At 38.7% G+C, this 21864-nt stretch overlaps 1 protein-coding gene across 1 annotated transcript in view; it reads right to left on the reverse strand.

Moving 5' to 3' along the window:
- The window catches only part of LOC126892528 (uncharacterized), a 269556-nt gene that overhangs the window by 21133 nt on the left and 226559 nt on the right, over positions 1 to 21864 (reverse strand). The window contains exons 2-3 of the mRNA XM_050662087.1: positions 10668 to 11285; positions 208 to 414 (exon numbers count right to left, since the gene is read on the reverse strand). Coding sequence (XP_050518044.1) covers positions 208 to 414; positions 10668 to 11285 — 825 coding nt within the window. The remainder of the gene's footprint in view (positions 1 to 207; positions 415 to 10667; positions 11286 to 21864) is intronic.

Below are 21864 nucleotides of genomic sequence, written 5' to 3' on the forward strand. Positions count from 1 at the left end.
ATGTATAGTCGCCGTTTTGAATGCCCGCCATTTTTGTAAAAGGTAAAATCTGAGATGGTCTCCTATGAACCTTTATATGTGTAGTATATGTGGTCCAAATTATATATTTCTATCATTAAATGCACAATTGTTTCACATATCGGCTGCACTATATAGTCTTTATATTTAATCAACTTATAGTGTTTTTAATGCTTTAAAATGTATTACTTTTGCATGGAATCCTGTGGCCCAATCAGCTGTGTATTTGACAACCTGGGTTCTGCCGTCTGGAAGCTGGACTCTGTATTCGCCGTTGGTCTGGTCACCGTTGTTAATAGCATTGTGTGAGTAGTCGTTCCCGTAGGATGGTTCTTTTACTTCGTAGTTAAATTGGAATGGTTCTGCAGGTTTGTGTGGAAGTTTGAGATGATCCTCCTAAAAATATGAGATCAAAATGATTACAAATAACTTCTAAGTCTACGAGTAAAGTAAATTATTTTTCAGAATTATGTTCTATAAATAATAAATTATTTTTATTTAAAAAAGTTCAATTGAAAATATATGATGAGTATATACGTAATAGAATTATTCCTTAAATGTTTCAAAAAAATTAACATCAGATTTAAAGTAAGACAAGGATAAGTACAACAATTTTTTAGGCCGTTTTTTAGAACAAGGTTTTAGGTCGGGAAATAATGCACTGACGCTATATTGATAATGAGACAAGTTCAAGAAAAATCGTTAGAATACAACAAATCGGCATATTTATGTTTCGTGGACATTACGAAAGCATTTGACAGGGTCAAATTAAAGAACGTTATCCATTTGTTATACTCAAGAGAGGTTCCTCTGGGAATAATTAAAACGATCGAAAACATCTTCCAGAACAACACAATAAAGGTAAAAGTAGAAGATGAACTAACTGATCCAATTGAAGCCAGCAATGGGATCTGTAGAGTGGGGAGTGTGAGTCAAGTCCCACAGCACTTAGGCCACAATTGACCCATTGTACATCCTCCCAGGGGGTTGTCGTCCTTAGTTCATTATCCATCCTGCCATTTCCAGGAAGGTGGACAAATCACCTGGTGACATCTCCCCTATATCGGCAGGTGTAGGCCAAGGCTCGCCGAACGCATACTCTCGTATTGACGATAACTCCGGACATTCACATAGGACATGCTCGACAGTTTCGTCATCTCGTTCACATCTCCTGCATAGAGATGTGTCTACTAGCCCCAGTGTGTGGAGGTGTTTTCTTAGTTGACAATGGCCAGTTAAAAAACCAACGGTCAAGCGTAGGTTTTTCCTGGTCATTCTCAAGTACTTTTCTGATGCTGACTTCCCAAGGTTCCTTAGTGTTACCTTGGCAAGTCTACATCCTGGCCCTTCTTCCCATCTTCTTACGGTTTGCGTGTGGGAGTGACATTTGACAGTTTCCGCGATTGTTGTAGTCGACAAGCCAAAAAGATCACAAGGTCCTAAGAGTCTTAGGCCTGCTGCCCTTCTAGCCAGCTGGTCAGCAATGCGGTTGCCTTTATTTCTGTTGTGTCCTTTAACCCACCTCAGGATGATGTTGTTACCATCCGAAGCTTGGGCTAGTGATTCATGACACTCCATTACTAGCCCTGATATGACGCGTGGTCTGTTCAGGGTTAGTAGCGCTTGTCTGATGTCTATGCAGATTATTACAGTTTTGCCGGCTATACCTTTCCCGATTATCTCTTTTGCGGCTATGGAGATACCAGCCAGTTCAGTCTGAACTACGCTGGCATTTTTGCCCATGCCCCATTTTATACTAAGGTTCAATGATCTGGAGTATATTCCACATCCTGAGCCTTCTTTCGTTTTGGAGCCATCGGTGTAGATGCAATATGTATTTGCCACGTTTGACTCCCTATGTTGTCTTGTTTCGATTTTGTAGGGTTTGTCGAAGACAAACGTAGGTTTAATTGAGTCGCATCCATGGCCCGCATGCAGCTGGGGCAGTGCCTCCAGCTCACCCCGCCAGAAACGACATCTCAATTGTCCCATTCCTACATCAAGGTTTGCACCCGCTGAGCGTAACCTCATCATCGTCATCAGCGCCACCTCTCTGACATATATGTCTAAAGGGGTAATGCCAATGAGCAACTTCATTGCAGCAGTTGGTGTTGTTTTCATGGCACCTGTTATATTTAGGCAAGCCATCCGTTGAATATGGTTTAGTTTGTTGATCGTTGTTGCCTGTAGCACTTTTGGTACCCAAGCAATGGCTCCGTAAGTTAGCATTGGCCTAATGACAGTAGTGTAGATCCAGGCGACCACCCTGGGCGAAAGGCCCCAAGTGCGTCCGACCGTTCGCCGACACTGTTCATAGGCAATATATGCTCTTTTAGCTCTACTATCTAAGTGACAGTTCCATGTTAACTTCCTGTCAAGGGTAATACCAAGATATTTCACCTCTTCAGAGAAATTCAGACTGCAGTTTAGAATCCTAGGGGGTATTAAGCCCGTGATCCTTCTTTTTCTGGTGAAGAGGACCATCTCTTTTTTCTTTTTTGGATTTATAGACAGTGAGTGTTCCTTACACCATGTTTCTATTAGTCTGAGAGCAACTTGTAATCTCTCGCATAGTGTGTTCTCAAACTTACCGCTTTGCAAGACGGTTATATCGTCTGCATAGGCTATTGTGTAGAAACCGTTCTTGCTGAGTTGGTAAACCAGGGTATCCAACACTATGTTCCAGAGGAGTGGTGATAGCACCCCCCTTGTGGACATCCCCTCGTAACCATCCCTCTAACTAAAACGTCTTCTACATTTATGCTTATTGCTCTATTTGACAGCATACTGAATATCCATTCGCTCACGGCCAGGGGGACATTCCTGACATTGAGCTGTTGGGTGATGGTTGGGAAAGTTGTTTTATCAAACGCTCCCTCAATGTCTATGAATATACCTAGGGTGGATTCTTTATTATCCAGCGATCTTTCAATTCTTCCCACTACTTGATGAAGTGCAGAATCGGTAGATCTTCCCGAAGTATATGCATGTTGATTTGGATGAAGTGGATTATGAACCAGAACTTCATCTCTTATGTACCTCTCGCATAGCCTTTCCATAGTTTTCAAGAGAAAAGATGTCAGGCTAATTGGTCGGAAAGCCTTCGGTAGGGTGTAATCCATCCTACCTGGTTTTGGTATGAAGACCACACGTACCTCTCTCCACTCTCTAGGAATATATCTCAGAGCCAAGGAGGCTCTGAACATTCCCACAAGGTGCAGCAAAAGAATATCCAGTCCCCACCGTAGTAGGGCTGGATATATGCCGTCAGGCCCTGGTGACTTAAAAGGGGCGAAGAACGATATGGCCCATCTTATCTTTTCCTCACTAATTAATGTTCTGGCAAGATGCCAGTCATTTGGTGTGGGTATGATTATTTCTTCCGTCCAGTTTGGTGCTTTTGAAATGCTAGAACCGGGGAAGTGTGTTTTCATCAGGACCTCAGCACTTTCGCAAAGGTTGGAAGTTTTGCTTCCATCTTCCTTTGTTAGTATGCTGATATGCCGATGTGGATCTTTTGAGAGCGCTTTATGTAGCCTGGAAGCTTGCGGAAAATCTTCGATTTCCTCACAGTAGGCTCTCCAAGCAGCTCTTTGTTTTTGTCTACAGACTTTCTTAAACTCTCTGAGGTTTGATTGATAAATATCCCAATCCTCTTTGAGTTTAGTGCGTTTTGCTTTATTAAAAGAAGTTCTTGCTGTCTTTCTAAGGTGTTCCAGTTCAGTGCACCACCAAGAGTTGGTTTTGCGACTTTCCTGGACCATCCTTATCGGACAGGATTTTTTATAAGCGTAGCTTATTTTATTTTGGATAGATACCGTGTACCTTTCCAATTCTGTATTAGTTCCGTGAGTTAAAGCCTTTTCATTCCGCAGAGCATCTTCTAAGAGGCGGTTGTAGAGTTCTACATCCGTCCTCCTAGGGTCGCGAGATTTGATAAGGCTTTTTTCCAGACTAATAATATAGGTCAATCAGCTGTGATCAGACATAGAGATGTCCTGTGAGACCTGCCAGTTCTGAATTTTATTAGATATTTCTGCTGTTGCTGGCGTGATATCTATAACAGTTTGGCTACGAACATTAATAAATGTAGGTTCCGTGCCTCTATTTAAGATATACAAATCTTTACTAATAATATAGTCATAAAGAGACTTACCTCGAGAGTTGTTATCTTTGCTGCCCCAGCCTAGATGGTGAGAATTCGAATCGCTGCCGATAATAAGTTCTACCTTCTGGCTGAGACAATGGTCTACCAGATCTTCCATCTCCTTTGTTGGTGGTAGGGTGGCTGCATCTGAGGGTAGGTAGACCGATGCTAGTATCAACTCTATGCTTTTGCCTTTTCCCCATGGGCATTTTACTTTAACAGCAGTTACGTCTGAAGTACAAAACTGCACCAGAGGGGAGGCTTTAATTTTCCTGGGAACATATATTGCTGTTCTCGGTTGTTGGTTGCTTGGTAAGCTGAAGATTTGACCATTTAGACTGCCAAAACCAGTTATTTTGGTCGTTATTATCCAAGGTTCTTGGATTAATGCTATTGCATCCTCCTTTACATCCAGGTGGCGGCAGAGTGTCGCGGTTGCCACCTTTTTGTGCTGGAGGTTGCACTGAATAATGGTTACCTTTTTCCCGACGTCCTTGCCCATGGCGAAGGTGTCGTATTGGTTCTTTTTAGGCGTCCATTTCCTCCTCACTTGAGGAGGCGGCAGCCTTAGTCGTTTCGGTGCTTCCTCTGCAGGGTTCGTCGACCACCATCTGATGGTCGTCGTCCTGCTGTGGAACCACGGGTGTTTCAGTCTCAGTGACCGTATCCGGTTGCCGAGTATCTGAGGTCCCTGGTTCCGAGGAGGTGCCCTCCATTTTTTGTTTGCTTGCTTTTAGAGTCAATGAGGTGAACGCGTAGCTCAACCTCATTGCTCTTTTCTTAAGGACAGCCATGTCCTCGTCTTCGATTCCGAAGACGAACAGGTGTCCGTTTGGATCGGTTTTGGCCTCATGGTGGAAGGTGCACCATCTCGCAACTGACATGTCCGGATTTTGCGCCGTTAGCCTCCGCAGCACTCTTTCTGTGTCATCGGAGGTGTTAGTAACATCCTCCGAGATCCATAGAGAGGCTTTAGTAAGCTTCGGCAGCTTATCCTGACTGACAACAGCCAGTGATGCGTCCTCCCACGGTTTAAGGTCATCTATAGCCTTTTTTAGCCACGCAAGCGCCTCCTCGTCATCGCAGGCCACTCTGATGATCTCACCAGAGTAGGTCCACGACTTAAACGTGGGCGCTCTTGCTTGGCTGTTGGAGGTGGACAAGATTGCTCTGTCCAATTCCTCCATCAGGCTGCGTTTGATAAGGTTTTCCCGGTCGGCAGAAACCTTGGCGTACGGGTTTACCTTATCTATTATAGCTACCCTAAGGTGTGTTACGGAGGCTTCCGCGAAGCTTTGGGAAGGGGCAGTGGTGTTTCCACCGCTGCGTACCTTCTTGTGCTTCTGCGGCGTGCTCTCCGTGGAAGTACTTGGGTGAAGGCGCTTCACACCGGGGGCTGTCAGTTCCTGTCCTCTTTTGGAGGTGGAACTGTTGACAGCTTCCGATGCGGGCACCCTCACCTTTGTTTTTGGAGGGGCTGTAGAGGGATGGGTGGCTCCCGTAGGTGCCTTCCCCGCCGCCTCTATGGCCTTCCTCCTTCTTTTTAGCTCGGCGCCACTAAGTTTGTGGCGCTTTTGCCAATTTTCCCGAGGTGATCCTTGTCCGGCCTCTGCTGGGGCCGAAGCTTGAGGTGAACATTGCTGTCCGTCCTCAACCGCGGCCTCCAGCTGAGGTGAACGTTTTGGTTCAGCCTCGGGATTTGGTTTTGGTTTTTTGTTTGTTATTGTTAGTTTGTTGTTTGAGTCCATGATGTTCCCACGAGTAGCTAGGGAAAGGTTTGTCACCCCTGGAAGAGCCCCGCATTACCAGAGGAAGGCTATATGCAATGGGGTTTCGCCTGGTACCCCAAGGGGATCGTTCACGACCACATACACCCTGTGGCCATCCAGCCATCGGCACGATTACCATCCACCTTAGCTTGGGTAGGTTTGGGGTAGGCTGCTTCTTGGTCGCTGAAGCAGTTCGTCCACTTCTAGTGTCTAGACTACCTAAGAGAGATTCCCAGATACCCCAGAGAACCAAGTGGTGACAGGAACTGATCTAGCAAGGTCGTTTCACATCCTTTCATACTTCCCATTCATCAGGCCTAGCCCGTTTATAGGGGGTGCCTACACTCAGCGGAGAGCTCCTTATTAGGGAGATCCTATTCATTCACACAGCATACTTGTTCCACTTCCTACACCAGACTACAGCCCTATCTAAACTGTCAGCTTAAGCCCCCGAACTCACGTCAAAGTCTTGCAGCCACTATCGGGGGCCAGCAATGGGATAATACAAGGAGATTCCTTGAGTCCTTTATTGTTCACCCTGATCATGAATGAAATAATAAAAAAAGTAAGAACTAAAAAAGGATACCAAACGTATGCTTCACCAATTTAACATAGGTAACCGCCAGAAAATTTAACATGTTAATTTCCCCCAAAAAGACAAAATGCATGGTAATAACAGCAAATCTAATAAGATGTAAATTGGAGCTGTAGGGTCAAATAATAGAACAAGTGATGGATTTTAAATATCTAGGCATCACACTTTATAGCTACGGAAAGTTCAAAACAGAAGTGGAAGATCAAGTGAATAGAGCAAACAGAGCAGCAGGTTGCCTGAACTACACAATATGTAGAAATAAACCTATCGGAAAAGAAATGAAAGGCAGAATTTACAAAACAGTCATCAGACCAATAATGACATATGCGGCAGAAACACGACCCGACACGGAGAAGACAAAAAGATTGCTCGAAACAGCGGAAATGAAAACCCTCCGAAAAATCGATGGCAAGACTCCATGGGACAGAGCTAGAAGTACAGATATACGACGGAGGTGCAAGGTGGACAACATTAATAACTGGGTAATAAACAGAAGAAGTTCCAAGTTCCAAGGGAACTTACAAGTTCCCCCTCTCGGGGGAACCTGTAACCCCTAGAGAGCGCGTCCCCAAGGTGGCGGATAGGGGCATGTCCTCACCAGCCTAGTGCTGGCGGATAGGTAGGAAATAAAATACTACCCGCGGACCAACAGGTAGGGCGGAGGATGCTCTAAAGCTGTAGAGAAAGCAAATCCTCTAGGAGAAGGAATACTCCAAAATCAAACCCTGGTCCTCCAGGTCGGAGGTTGAGGCATCGGGTTAACTCCCCGTTACTCGGAAAAATTCAAACTGTTAAAAAACCTAGCGAAACGCCTCGGAATCGATTGATTATAAAACGACGACACATGCTACGGAAAAGGATGACGAATATTGGAACTTGGAACGTACAAGGGTTTAAACAAAAAATAAATGAAGTAATACACGAAATAAATAGACTGAACATAGACATCGCAGTGATTACCGAAACAAAACGAAAGGGTCAAGGATCAGAAAATATCGGAGAATATGATTACTTCTACAGCGGGGTACCAAAGGAGAAAAGAGCACAACAAGGTGTAGGTATACTTATACGCAAGAAACTAAGGAGATTCATAACTGCTTGGGAAGCCATCAGCGAAAGGCTCATAAAAATGAATCTAACTATCAAAGGAAAAAAGATTACGATTATTGGAGTATATGCAGTAAACGATGATGCACTGGTGAATATTAAGGACGACTTTTTTGAAAAGCTACATTCAGAAATTGCAAATATCGGCAGATCACGAGAAATTATAATCTTGGGGGACCTAAACAGTAGAACAGGCAAGAAACAGCACAATAAAGTCATAGGCCAATATGGTGAAGAAGCTATAAATGACAATGGTACTAGGCTAATAGCCTTATGCGAACAAAATGATATGAAAATCACAAACGGATTCTTCCAACACCGAGATATCCATAAATATACATGGACACAAAATACCCGAGGGCTGAAATCAATCATAGACTATACAATCATAAGACAAAAGACTAAATTGATTGTACAGGATGTGCGGGTATATAGAGGAGCCACTTGCGGCAGTGACCACCATCTATTAAAAACAAAGCTCACAATAGGAATAGATAGAGCAAGAGATTTAAAAGAAGCTGCAGCGGAAATAGAAAAATTAACAGAAAAGAAATACAACCTAAACAGCTTAGAACAAGAAAGCGTGAGGGATTTATACAGGAGTAGATTAGATAAAAAGTTAGAAACCATGCAATTTACCAGCAATGAAGAGCATTATCATTATATAAAAACATGTCTTCAGGAAGCAGCAACAGAGGCCCTCGGACTCCAAATAAAAAACCACAGAAAAACTCCGTATTGGTGGGACGAAGAAATAGAACAAGAGATTAAAATAAAAGAGAGAAGTATAAAAAAGTTCTGAACACAAGGACCGACGCCGATAAGGTAGAATACAAGAGGGTCCAAGCTAAAGTGCGAAAAATGATATGCCAAAAGAAGAATGAGGCTTGGGAGCAAAAGTGTAACATGATTAACACACATTTAGGAGGACGGAGAAGTACAGAAAGTTGGAAAGTATTAAAATCGCTACGACTGGAAAAGAAAAGAGATATAATATCAGCAATCACACCGGATCAATGGGACGAATATTTTGAAAAACTCTTAAATGAGGACAGAGCGGAATTTTTAAATAACAGTGATACCAGCAATGTAAATATCTTAGCCTCACCATTACGGGTAACAACAAAAGAAGTAGAAGAAGTATGTAAGTTTTTAAAAAATAACAAAGCACCAGGACCAGGGAACATACCAGCTGAACTAATAAAATATGGCACAACAAAATTATATGAAAACCTGGCTAAACTCTTTCAAAGATGCATCAACGGAGCGGAAATCCCAGAAGAATGGAAGACATCATGGATATCCACCATACATAAAAAAGGCAGACGGGATCAATGTGACAACTACAGAGGCATCGCTGTAACGAACTCGATCAGCCGAATATACGGAAAACTACTGATTAAAAATAAAATCGAAAACGAATATAAAGATATAGAAGCTGAAGAACAGGCAGGATTCAGGGCAGGGAGATCAACGGTTGACCATCTGTTTTGTATTACACAGATTATTGAGAAGAAACTGGCCGTCAACCAGGAGGTGCATCTGTTATATGTGGACTTAAGAAAAGCGTATGATAGCATCCCACAAAACAAACTATGGGAAGCATTAGAGAAAACCAATATAAGCGCAAATTTAATAACAGCGACGAAACAATTGTATACCAAAACTGCATCAAGGGTGAAAGTTGGAAGCAGGCTATCGAGAGGATTCCAAATTAGCAAAGGCCTAAAACAAGGGTGCTGCCTTTCACCGACATTATTTAAGATCTACCTCGAACAAACTCTAAAACTTTGGAAACGCAAATGCAAAAACATGGGATTACCGATCAGCAACAATACAATATACACTTTGTCATTTGCAGACGACCAACTTGTACTAGCGCAAGACTACGATGATATAGAATATATGACAAGGAAATTAATAGAGGAGTACAAAAAAGGTGGTTTGGAAATAAACATAAAGAAGACCGAATATATGTGTATCGGTGGGACACAGCAGGACCTTACACTGGGGAATGGCGAAATTATTAAACATTGCGACGCATATAAATACCTTGGTATGACCATCACACAAGAAGGAAGCGTAGACCGGACGATAGAAGAAAGAAACAACCAGGGAAGAAAAGCAATTACCCTTCTCAATAGCATCCTCTGGGACCAGTCAATATCAAACAACAACTAACATAGAATATACAATACAATTGTTAAGAGTATAATCACTTACAGCAGTGAAGTATGGCAAATAAAAGAAAGATACAAGAGAAAACTTGAAGCAACAGAAATGGATTTCTGGAGGCGCTCAGCAGGAAAATCAAGATTAGAAAGGGTAACCAACAACAGAATTAGGGAAATAATGAATGTGAAACACACAATAGTAGATGACATTAGTACCAAACAGCTTAGATGGTATGGACACGTACAAAGAATGTCCGAAGAACGACTCCCGAAACAAATCCTAACGTGGACCCCTCATGGTAGACGAAAAAGAGGAAGACCCCGCCTGAGTTGGAGAGAAGGCATAAATCGAGAAATGAGAGAAAGAGAATTGGATGAAGACCTTTGGATGGACCGAAGTGAATGGCGACTAGGCATCGGAAGACGTAGGAGAACGTTTTAAAACCGATATATATATATATATATATATATATATATATATATATATATATATATATATATATATATATATATATATATATATATATAAACAGAAGAATGGAATGACCACAGAAGCCGAATGCCAACAAATAGAGTAGTAAGAACGGCGAGAGACGGTTCCCCAAGAGGAAGACGATCAGCGGGAAGATCACGAAAACGATGGAACGACAACTTACTAAAGGCACATTAAAGGAACAGACAGAGTCATATCTATACAAGAGGAGCAGAAGAAGAAGAAGAAGAGGAAGAAGAAGGAGTGTTCGCGATTAAATTTTGGTCCTCTTGGTAGAATTTTATAGTACATAGCATAAAAATAGTACTAAAAGAAGATACAATTGTTGTAAAAAATACGTATTTAATATTAAGTGTATACGTACAGGTCCATTTCCGGGTATGGGTCCGCCAGGTTTGAATGGAACTATTGGTCCTCTTGTTGGTGGTGTTCCTGGAATTGGTGGTCCATACGTAGGCCTTGGTGTGGGCTGAGTTACAGGAGGTCCAACTGGTGGTCTGTAGGGTGGTCCATATGTTGGTTTTGGAGGTTGGGTTACAGGGGGCCTGTAGGGTGGTTGAGTTACTGGTGGTCTATAAGGAGGTTGGGTAACTGGAGGTCTGTAGGGTGGTTGTGTAACTGGTGGTCTGTAAGGAGGTTGCGTTACTGGAGGTCTGTAGGGTGGTTGAGTGACCGGTGGTCTGTAAGGAGGTTGTGTAACCGGAGGTCTGTATGGTGGTTGAGTAACCGGTGGTCTATAAGGCGGTTGCGTTACTGGTGGTCTATAAGGAGGTTGTGTAACTGGCGGTCTATAAGGAGGTTGGGTAACCGGTGGTCGATATGGAGGAGCTGTTGGTGGAAGTGTAGCAATGGGAGGTCGACTGGGAAAGGGGATGGGGGGAACGGGATATTCGTATCCTTTTTTCGGAGGTAGATATGCATTTTCCCCAGGAGCTATGGCAGCAAAAGCTGCTGCAGTTAAGCAGCAAAGTACTGCCGGAATCTGGAAATGAAAATATTATTAATTAATCACATAGATGTATTGACGATAAACTAATATAAAAAACAGTACTAACTTGGTAAGTAATGCAGTAAGCTAAAAAATGATATTTTAATTTACATGTTTTATTCGGTGCTTTATTTCTTTTTAATACACGTAGGAGATAGGGACAAAAAATATATGTTTATGATTATTTATCGAGGAAAACTAACATAATTAACATATATAAATATAACAAAATTTATGTCAGATATGTAGTTAATCCGAATTTAGTCCAAAACTAATCCAATCATGAGAATATCCGAATAGGAGCTGTCGTAGAGTGAGTGAACGATCTCCTAATTTTCTTTACACACGTAGTGTTACAGTCGTTTGAGGAGTATAAGATTTACAGCATCCTAAATAATATAACCTGGAAAAATTATTCGTACTTTTGTACGAATACCTTTCGTCCCTTTGTTTATGCTATCTTATTAACAATTTCTCTCCATGTTTTCCAGTCTCTAGTTCTTCCCTGCCATTCTCTGATTCCTGCGTTTCTTACGTCTTCACCAACGTCTTTCAGCCACTTTGATCTTGCTTTTCTTCTTTTCTTTCTTCCTTTTGGACTGCATTTTATTATCGCCTTTGTCACTGCTTCATCTCCTGCCCGCGAGATGTGACCTAACCATCTAACTGTACATTGATTTATTTTGGTCACGATATCTTTTTTCAATACTTTCCTAATCTCTGCACTTGTCCTGCTCCTATATTCATTTTGCTGTTTTGATTGGTAACCGTATGGTTCTCATGATCTTTCTCTTCCCTACTCTTAAGTTTTTTTATCTTGTTTCTTCTTCTAAAAGTGCCTATCTTCTGGAGATATTGGCGACCACATTGACCCATCTTATTCTATTTATGGCAGCTCGAAATAGATCAGTTGACGTTAGACCAGTCCACTTCCTAAGATTGGCCAGCCAGGATATACGTCTACGTCCAGTGCCTCTCCTGCCCCCAATCTTGCCTTGTAGAATCAACTGTAGCAGTCGGTATTTTTCATTACGCATAATGTGGCCGAAGTTAGCCAATTTCCTGTTCTTTACGGTGTTAATTATTTCTTTGTCTTTTCTTAGCCTCTGGAGAATAGTTATATTAGTTGTGTGGTGTGTGTGAATTCTTATGCGTATATTGATACTTAAAGACAAGTTGCACATAATCTTCCTAAGACTGTTAAAAGAGCTTCCGGCTTTTTCAATACGAGTTTTTATTTCGTAGCTATGATCCCAAGTATCCTTAATGTTGCAGCCCAGATAGCATATTTTCTGTACTCTCTCTAGGGGTGTATTGTTTACTGTAATTTGTGCGTTTATGCTGGTGTTTTTACTAATGATCATTATTTTTGTCTTCTTACAGTTTAATTTTAGGCCGTGTTTGTTACATGCTTCTACAACATTATCCATGATCCTTTGCAGCCCCTGCGCGCGCACTATCTGCCAGCAATACTGTATCGTCTGCATATCTAATATTATTTATAAGTTGTCCATTTATTGCAATACCATCTTCTGATCCGTCCAAGGCCTCTCTAAAGATGTTTTCAGAGTATATGTTAAATAATGCTGGTGACAGTATGCAACCCAGTCTGACTCCTTTTTCGACTGTGAAGATTTCGGACAGTTCATTTTCGAATCGAACTGTTGCTTTTTGTTGGAGATATAAGTTTGAGACGAGTCTTATATCCTTACCATCGAGTCCTGATGTTTTTAGGATATCGATTAGTTTTCCATGTGGGACTTTATCAATGCCTTCTCGAAATCTATGAAACATGCATACACATCGCAGTTGACATCCCTAGCTCTCTGTATTAGAACTTGCAAGCTGAAAAGTGCTTCCCTCGTTCCGAGTCCTGCTCTGAATCCAAATTGAACTTCACTCAGCTGTTCTTCTAATTTGGTGTATATGCGCGAGTGAATGATAGTAAGGAGTACTTTAAGTACATGGCTCATCAAACTAATTAATCTATGTTCTTCACATTTTCTGGCATTGGCTTTTTTGGGAAGTGGAATGAATATTGATAGTAGCCAGTCTTTTGTTAAGTAACCAGTCTCATATATGTTGTTGAATAACTTCGTAAGAGCTGTAATTTGGTGTGCCTCTAATAGCTTTAAAATTTCACCATGCACCTCATCAGGTCCTGCTGATTTCCCATCTTTGATCCGCTTAATGTCTAGTTACTTCTTCGTTTGCTATTTCTGGGCCGTAGGGATTGTCTATGTCATACGGACTTCGTGCAGCATCTTCGAATAATCCTTGCATATATTCTTTCCATCTTCTTAATTTATCTTCAATTGCAGTCAAAATCTGACCTTCTACGTCTACGACTATGCCTGTATTGCATTGTCTTCTGATGTTCTGTACTTCTTTAATCTTTTTGTGCATATGGAAATCGTCATGTTTGCGTTGTAGTGTTTCAATTTCTGTACATTTCTCCATCAGCCATGCTTCCTTTACCGCTGTTATTTCCCTTAGTATACTCTTATGCAACTTTTTGTATTCATTGTCATTTCTACCTTTTAATTTCCTTCGCTCTTCCATCATCTGCAATATTTTATCTGTCATCCATTCTTGCTTCTTTTCTCTTTTTGATTTAAGATATTCATGCGAAAGTGTGTTAATAGATGTCTTCATTTCGTTCCATTGTTCTTCTATGCCACTAGGAGCCTCTTAAACTATTTTCGCAAAATTCTTATTAATCTCTGTTTTTACTTTTTCCTGGATATTATTCTCTTTTAGTAATTTTATATCTATCTTGGGTCTTATTTTCTTATGAATTATTTTTAGTCGTATGTTGATATTTGCAACTAACAGACTATGATCTGAGAAGACATCGGCGCCTGGATATATTTTTGTTGAGGTGACAGAATTTTTAAACCTTTTGCTTATATATATAACAGCCCTACAGGCCTTAGAGGCCCTTGGCTTCGATAGTCTTGACTAATTTCTTCCACTTTTTGCGGTCCTGTACTTGTCCTCTCCAGTCTCTTGTACATATTTCTTCTAGGTCAGTCCGGACGGCATCAAACCACTTCCTTCGTGGTCTCACTCTTCTTTTCTTCCCTTGTTCTCCTGCTAATAAAACTCTTAGGAAGTTTCTTTCTTGTGGCATTCGTAAAACATGGCCCAACCATCTAACTCTCTGTGCCTTGATTTTCTGAGTTATTTTAGGTTTCTTATACATCTCCAGTAGCTTCTGGTTTGTTCTTCTGCGCCATTCCCCGTTATCCTCCTTTATACCACCAAAAACTTTTCTCCATATTTTTTTCTCCCAAATCTCTAGCTTCTTTTCTACTTTCTGGTTCATTGTCCAAGTTTCACATGCATACAGCACCGTTGGTCTCACTATTGCTTCATACGCTCGGATCTTGGCTGCCCTGGACACGTTTTTTGCCTTCAACAGTGCGTTTAATGAACCTACTGCTTTGCTACCTTTTAACAACCGTTTATCTATCTCTCTCTCTTCGTCTCCTCTATTTGTAACTGTGACTCCAAGGTACTTAAATTCAGTTACCTTCTCAAATTTATAATCTTTGTCATTTGTCCTTAGAGTAATCCACTTATTTTCTTCAGCACTTTCTCCTCTCATTTCCATATACTTCGTTTTTCCTTGGTTTATAGTCAGGCCATATTTTTTTGCTTCTTCTTCAAATTGCTTGAACATTTTTTGAAGTTCTATTCTTGAATGCGTCAGAAACACCAAGTCATCTGCAAAAACTATACACTGTTGTCTTCTGTTAAGAATCCTGCCGCTTGTCTGGATATTGGCTCCTCTAATTATATTTTCTAGTACTAGATTGAATAAGTCTGTTGACAGGGGGTCCCCTTGTTTTAATCCTCTGTTGACGTTAAACTGATTTGAAAAACTGCCTTCTATCATGACTTTATTGACTGTGTTGTTTAACGTCATTTTAACTAATCGTATCAGTTTCTCTGATATTCCTAGTGTTCTCATTGCTTCGTATAGCCCGTTTCGTGAGATTGAGTCGTAAGCCTGTTAAACTGATTTGAAAAACTGCCTTCTATCATGACTTTATTGACTGTGTTGTTTAACGTCATTTTAACTAATCGTATCAGTTTCTCTGATATTCCTAGTGTTCTCATTGCTTCGTATAGCCCGTTTCGTGAGATTGAGTCGTAAGCCTGTTTAAAATCGAAAAAGAGCATATGTAATCCTAGATTTTGTTCATAACTATTGTTTTGCAATAACTTTAGCAAAAAAATTTAATCGGTTGTTCCTCTTCCCTGTCTGAAACCAGCCTGGTATTCTCCTATTATCTCTGATTCATAAGCTTTCAATCTAGTTCTTGTAATTTTTGCTAATACCTTATACACCACTTCTAACCGTGCGATTCCTCTGTAATTTTCACATATGGTCTTATCACCTTTCTTGTGAATTGGGCAGATGAGTGCTGTGTTCCATTGCTACGGCATTTTTTCGTTGTCCCATATTCTCTTTATAGGTCCAGCTTTTTTTTGCTGCAGTATATTTCCTCCTACCTTTAATATCTCTGCTGGAACTCCGCTTTCTCCGGCACTTTTATTATTTTTTAGGTCCTTTATTACTGTTATTATCTCCCTTTCTGTCGGTGCTTGTGTTTGTTGTGGTTCCGCTTCTTGTATTTGTTGTTGTTCGATTTCTTGCCCTCGCTGTTGCATTTCTGTTTCTGTTTGGGCTTTATCGTTTAATAATTCTCCGAAGTATTCTGCCCATCTATTCAATTTTTCTGTCTTGTCTCCCAACAACATACCATCTTTATTTCTGCAAAACATTATGCATTTATTTTGAGTCCCTCGTGTTTTTTTACTCCTTGATAAAAATTTTTAACTTCTTTTTGGACATAGTTTTCTTCTATTATTTCTAGTTACTTTTCCAGTGCTTTTCTCTTCTTTTGCCTACATAATCGCTTAGCTTCTCTTCTCTTTTATTTATAATACTCGTTACTTTTTTCTGTGTTGTTTCTAATATTTTCCATTTTTGCGTTGTTTCTCTGCTCTAGAATTCTTTTGCAGTCCTCATCAAACCATTGTTCTCTATTTTCTTTTTCTGCTTTCCCAATGCTAAGGTCTGCCGCTTCTATCACAGCTGCTTGTATTTGTTCCCATTCCTCTTCTAGGTTCCCGGTCGTGATTCTTTCCAATCTCTTGTTTATCTCTTCCTCTGTTCTTTTTGCTACCTCTTTCTCTTAGAGTCGCTCTAATTGGTATTTTTTCCGTTGTGTTCCTTTTCTTGTTAGCTTGGGAGTTTCTTGCTTAAGTTTGACTATTGTCAATATACGATCGCTATCCGCGTCTGCTCCTCTGTAACTTCTACAATCAGTCACAGATTTGTTGTGTTTTCTTTCAATGAGGACATGGTCTATTTGGTTTCTCGTTTGTCCATCAGGAGAGATGCAGGTTATTTTGTGTATATCTTTATGATCAAATTGGGTACTTACTAACTTAAGGTTATGTTCCATTGAAAGTTCTATTAGTTTTTTGCCATTGTCATTACTTTCTTTATGTAGGCTTTTACCTCCTGTTATATTCATATAAATTTCTTCTCTTCCTACTTTCGCATTCATATCTCCCACAATTATTTTTATATCATATTTTGGTATTTTCCCAATTAGCTCACCGAGTTGTTCATAGAACTCATTTTTTGTTTCCATGTCTTTCTCTTCTGTAGGAGCATGTGCATTAATTATGCTAATTTTTCTATACTTCCCGCGAAATCTTAAATAGCACAGTCTTTCTGATATTGCTTGGAAGTCAGTTACTACTCGTCTTATTCTGTCTGATGCTATAAAACCACTCCCCAGGTATCTATTTGGCCCACCGCTTTTAAAAAGGGTACTTCCCCCAACTTTTACTATCTCACTTCCTAGTTGCTTGGTCTCTTGCAAGGCCATTATTTCGATTCTATATTTCTCTCGTATTTTATCTAAATTTATTAATGCTACTTCATCGTAGGTCCCTCTTACATTCTATGTGCCCACTTTCAGCACATTTTCAATTTGTTTATTTCCTTTCTTATCTTCTTTTCCTTTTTCCGAATTCATCGTCCTTATTGTAGCCATGTCGTTACCATTTTTCTCATGTTGATTATTATTTTTTACTTTTTTGACCCCCCTGGTGCAGCTTCTCCTTTTTTTATTTCGTATAGCTGCTCCTTCTCTTCATCCCATCTCCATTCTCTACCGTCTACTATTAACTTTTTGTATCCAATTCTTGCCATTTTTCCTTTTTCTCTTTCTTCTTTCGCCACCTTGCTTAATTGTTTCTGTATTTCTTTTTCTTTCATCGTTAGGTCACTGTTTATGTAAATGCGTTCGTTGTGGTTTTTTAACTTTCTCTTGTTTTTCAATATCTCCATTTTTTCAGTCATTGTTTCCGTTTCTATAACACAGAGATTCTCTCCAATTTTTGTGGCGTTCCTTAATTTCACTTTAACTTGCAGTTCTCTGACTAGGAAATTTTCCATTTCTTCTCTAATGTTTCTATCGTCGTTTGTGTCCATTTTTAATCCTGATATTATCAGGTTTTTCTTCTTACTGTATTTTTCTATGTATTCGATTCTTTCGTGTAGTTGCTTTACTTCTCTTTTCAAGTTCTGATTCTCTTGCCTCATTTCCATTAATTGCTTATTGTTTTCGGCTTGTTCCTTCCTGACCTGTTTTATTTCATTCATCATTTCTTCATTTTTCTCCATAAGTTCTTTCATCATTCTAATCATGACTGCATTTGTATCTTTGTCTGCTTCATTTTTCTGTTGTGTTCTATTTGCTTTTTTACTTCTTTCAAAACTGTCATCGTTTTCTTCCGTTCTGTTCCGTTTAGTTTCTTCGTCTGTTTCTACCTCGCTTCCAGTTTCGCTTCTATGCTCACTCATTGTGTTTTCATTTAGAGACCTAATTCTGTATTTACTTATTACTATGTATTAATATTATTGTCATTTTATTTATTAATTGTTTAATTTTTAAATTTTTATTTTACTTTTAAAATTATTTAAAAATTGTTTAATTATCGGTTATTTATTTATATCAACAATAATATTTCGACTCTGTATTTTTCGATAGGTGCAAAAAACCTGAATTTATCTATTAGTCATTAACACTGCGAAAAGAAGCAACGGCTAGTCGCCCCAGCGGACCGTGACTTCTTATCAGTGCCAAAAAACTTAATGATAATTATTGTTTTACTGTTAGTAATTTAAAATATATATTTTTATTAAAGCTAGGTTAGGTTAATAATGGTTAAATTACTTAATTCACTTATTTACACTTTTTTTTTCACTTATTTACATTTTGTAAGACTTTGGTGATTTATCTGTTCGCAATACCTCAGTAATTTTGAAGCTAAATTGCGGAGCAGATTCAAATCGACCTCGACCGGGTGCTTTCCATGTATAAAGCCTTCTTGGATGTAATTTAAAAAATGTATTCATTACAACCATATCCGTCTCTTGGTAGAATTGTATCAGCTTTTCTCCTCTTTCGTTTTTGTGCCAAGACCATATGACCCCACAACATTTTCGACCGTAGCTTGTCCTAACCCGTGTTGAGCTGCCCCCCCCCCACTTGCAAAAATCAAAAAACAAATAGCCCTGACTTATGAGCTATTTATGAGCTTTCATATTCCGCAAACTAAAAATTTTGAGCTCGTTCCACTGAGCAGGAATTTAATAATTTAGTGGGGGGGGGGGGGGCTGAGTCAGCCCCCACCACTACTTAAAAATAGGAATATTGAATCGGTTTTTGCGGCAGAATTACAAGCTATTTATGAGCTCTTGAAGTTATATAGTTTCGATTTTTGAGCTCATCCCCGTCATCCACAAACAACCCTTTAATTGATTTAACTTCAAATATATCGTATTGCGGATATAATTCCTATAGCTTATATACTCTAAGAATAAACTATTAAATCACGTGCATTTCGATTATTGAGCTACAGCCCCTTCGCAAGAAAACCACCCTATCTTCCCGGCTTAAGAGAAAGTTGTACTTAAAATGCATTAAATTAATTATTTGGCGACTACATATCATGAAATAATTTATAAGTATATATATATCAAATTACGCGCCTTTAGATCAGTAAATTGCAATTTATTTTGTATAGTGCAGTCACTGAAGGTAAAAATCAACGATTACCTTCAATTTCGGTGAACCTTCATCGATTTTCACGAAAATTGGTCAGTGGTTATAGGATACGTCAAGAAACAAAGGTGATATGGTACCACCTTGCGCCTTTACCCTGAGGGTGGATACCGCCCCTTCTCGGCGGTGAAAATTATTTTATAAAAAATAACTGCACAAATCAATAAAAGAAAAAATTAAAAGCAAATTTTATTATATAAAGTTATTAAAAAAAAGTCAATACTTTTTAAGTTATTAAAGATCAAAAATTTTAATTATTCGTGAAAAAAATGCATGTTTTGAAGCGGTTTTTCGTAAATCACTGAAAAACTGTAAGTTTTTACAAAAAAAGTTAATAGTAGTTTAATTCGTATAGCTTATATTCTAAGAATAAACTCTTAAATCACGCACCTTTCGATTATAGAGCTAAAACCCCTTCGCAAAAAAACCATCCCATATTCCCGGCTTAAGAGAGAGTTGTACTTAAAATAATTTAAATTAATTATTTGGCGACTACATATCGTTTAATAATTAATGAGCTCGCAAAATATACGCATCTCAATTATTGAATTGCCATTTTCTTTCTATAGTACAGTCACTGAAGGTAAAAATCAACTATGACCTTCGATTTCGATAAATCTCCATTCATTTTCACAAATTGACAATAACAACTTGCGGTTTTAGCCTGGGGTATATGTCACCCGTTCTCGGGGGTGAAAATTACTTTATTAAAAATAACCCCACAAATAGAGAGAGGGACAAATTCTGAGGAAAATTTGTTATATAATGTTATTAAAATAAATCAATAATTTTTGAGTTATTAAAGATCAAATATTTTAATTTTTGTGAAAGAAAATGCATGCTTTAAAGCGATTTTTCATAAATAACTCAAAAACTGTAAGTTTTTACAAAAAAGTTTTCACTAAAATCACTAAAATTGAACCTAATAAAAAATTTAATAAATTAATTACTTGAAAAACCCTTTAATGTTAATTTAAAGTAAGTTATTGGTAATTAACCCGCGAGTAGTCGCGCGGTGAGATAGAATTTCAATTTTTATGCTTTTTCGCGATAACTTGATGAAAATTTTTTCAATTTTGAAAAAATTTCGTAAGTGCCTCGAGGAAGGGTGTAGTAATGCGTAGGAATTTTTCTTCTTCTTCTTCTTTTTGTGGAATTTATGGCTTTGGGGAGAGCCAATTAGCTTTAGCCCGCGAGTAGTCGCGCCGTTAGATAGAATCTCAAATTTCATTCTTTTTCGTAATATGTGCAGTAAATTTTGTCAGTAACGGCCACTAAAAATGAAAGAACTATTGGCCGATATAGAAAGGTGGACGGTATTGCAAGTTTTTGTAGTCTACATATAATTGGTTTGGGAAATTTTTAAACTGGCCGTTAGGACAGGTGACCGATGTTGGCAGGTGGCCGTTAACACAGGTTTTTTTAATAAAATTGTTAGAAATATATATTTTTAATATAAAAAGTAGATAAAAATAGTACAAAATAAAAATTTGTTTTAAATTCGTATTTTGAGATAGAATCTCACACGCGACTATCGACGTTACAGAAGTGAGCGCGACTACTCCCGGATTAAATGTATATTTGTTTCTGCGACTGTTCAAATCTAAGGATTTAAGCTTAAATAACGGGAAAGAGATGCATTTTATAACACTTAGTTACGAAATACTTGTCAAAGTACTTAGAAATACCTATCAAAAATGAGCTCCAGAAAAAGTTGATAGCATCAAAATTTATACTTATAAAGTATATAGCTATAAAACTGTAAAACATTTAAATATAGATTATTTTAGATCATATTTAAAATAATAACTCCAACAATACACGATTGACGTAAAAAATGATAGATAACGAAATTTGAGTTTTTTCTATTAGCAAAGATTTTACTTGTATTTTGATTTATGTATGAATCAAAATAACGAAGATAGAAACGTTTAAGCCTAAATTTTACTACGAGAACAATGTAACTGGAGCCCTTTAACCTATTATCCTAATAAATAAAGTATATAAAAGATTAAGCCGGTACTTTACGTCTCGGTTGACAGCCGGTTAGTTAATCGGAGTTTAATCGGGACCTCTTTAGGGTCTCTTGCGTTGTAATAAATGCAATTACAAGTATTATTATGATTATAAATAAGAATAATAATAATACTTATAATTGCATTTATTACAACACAAGAGACCCTAAAGAGGTCACGATTAAACCCCGTTGAACTAACCGACTATTAATCGAGACATAAAGTATCGGGCCTAAATTTAATACAGTTTTATAGCTCTTGAAATTACCTTTCAAATAGTTGGATGTGCCTGATATCATAAAAATTAACAGAGTGATTAAAAAAAATTATTTTTTTTTAATTTTTGGAGTATAAATTTTGTTGCTATCAACTTTTTCTGGAGCTCATTTGATAGGTATTTCT

Source organism: Diabrotica virgifera, chromosome 9 (genome assembly GCF_917563875.1).
Source record: "Diabrotica virgifera virgifera chromosome 9, PGI_DIABVI_V3a".
NCBI lineage: Eukaryota > Metazoa > Arthropoda > Insecta > Coleoptera > Chrysomelidae > Diabrotica > Diabrotica virgifera.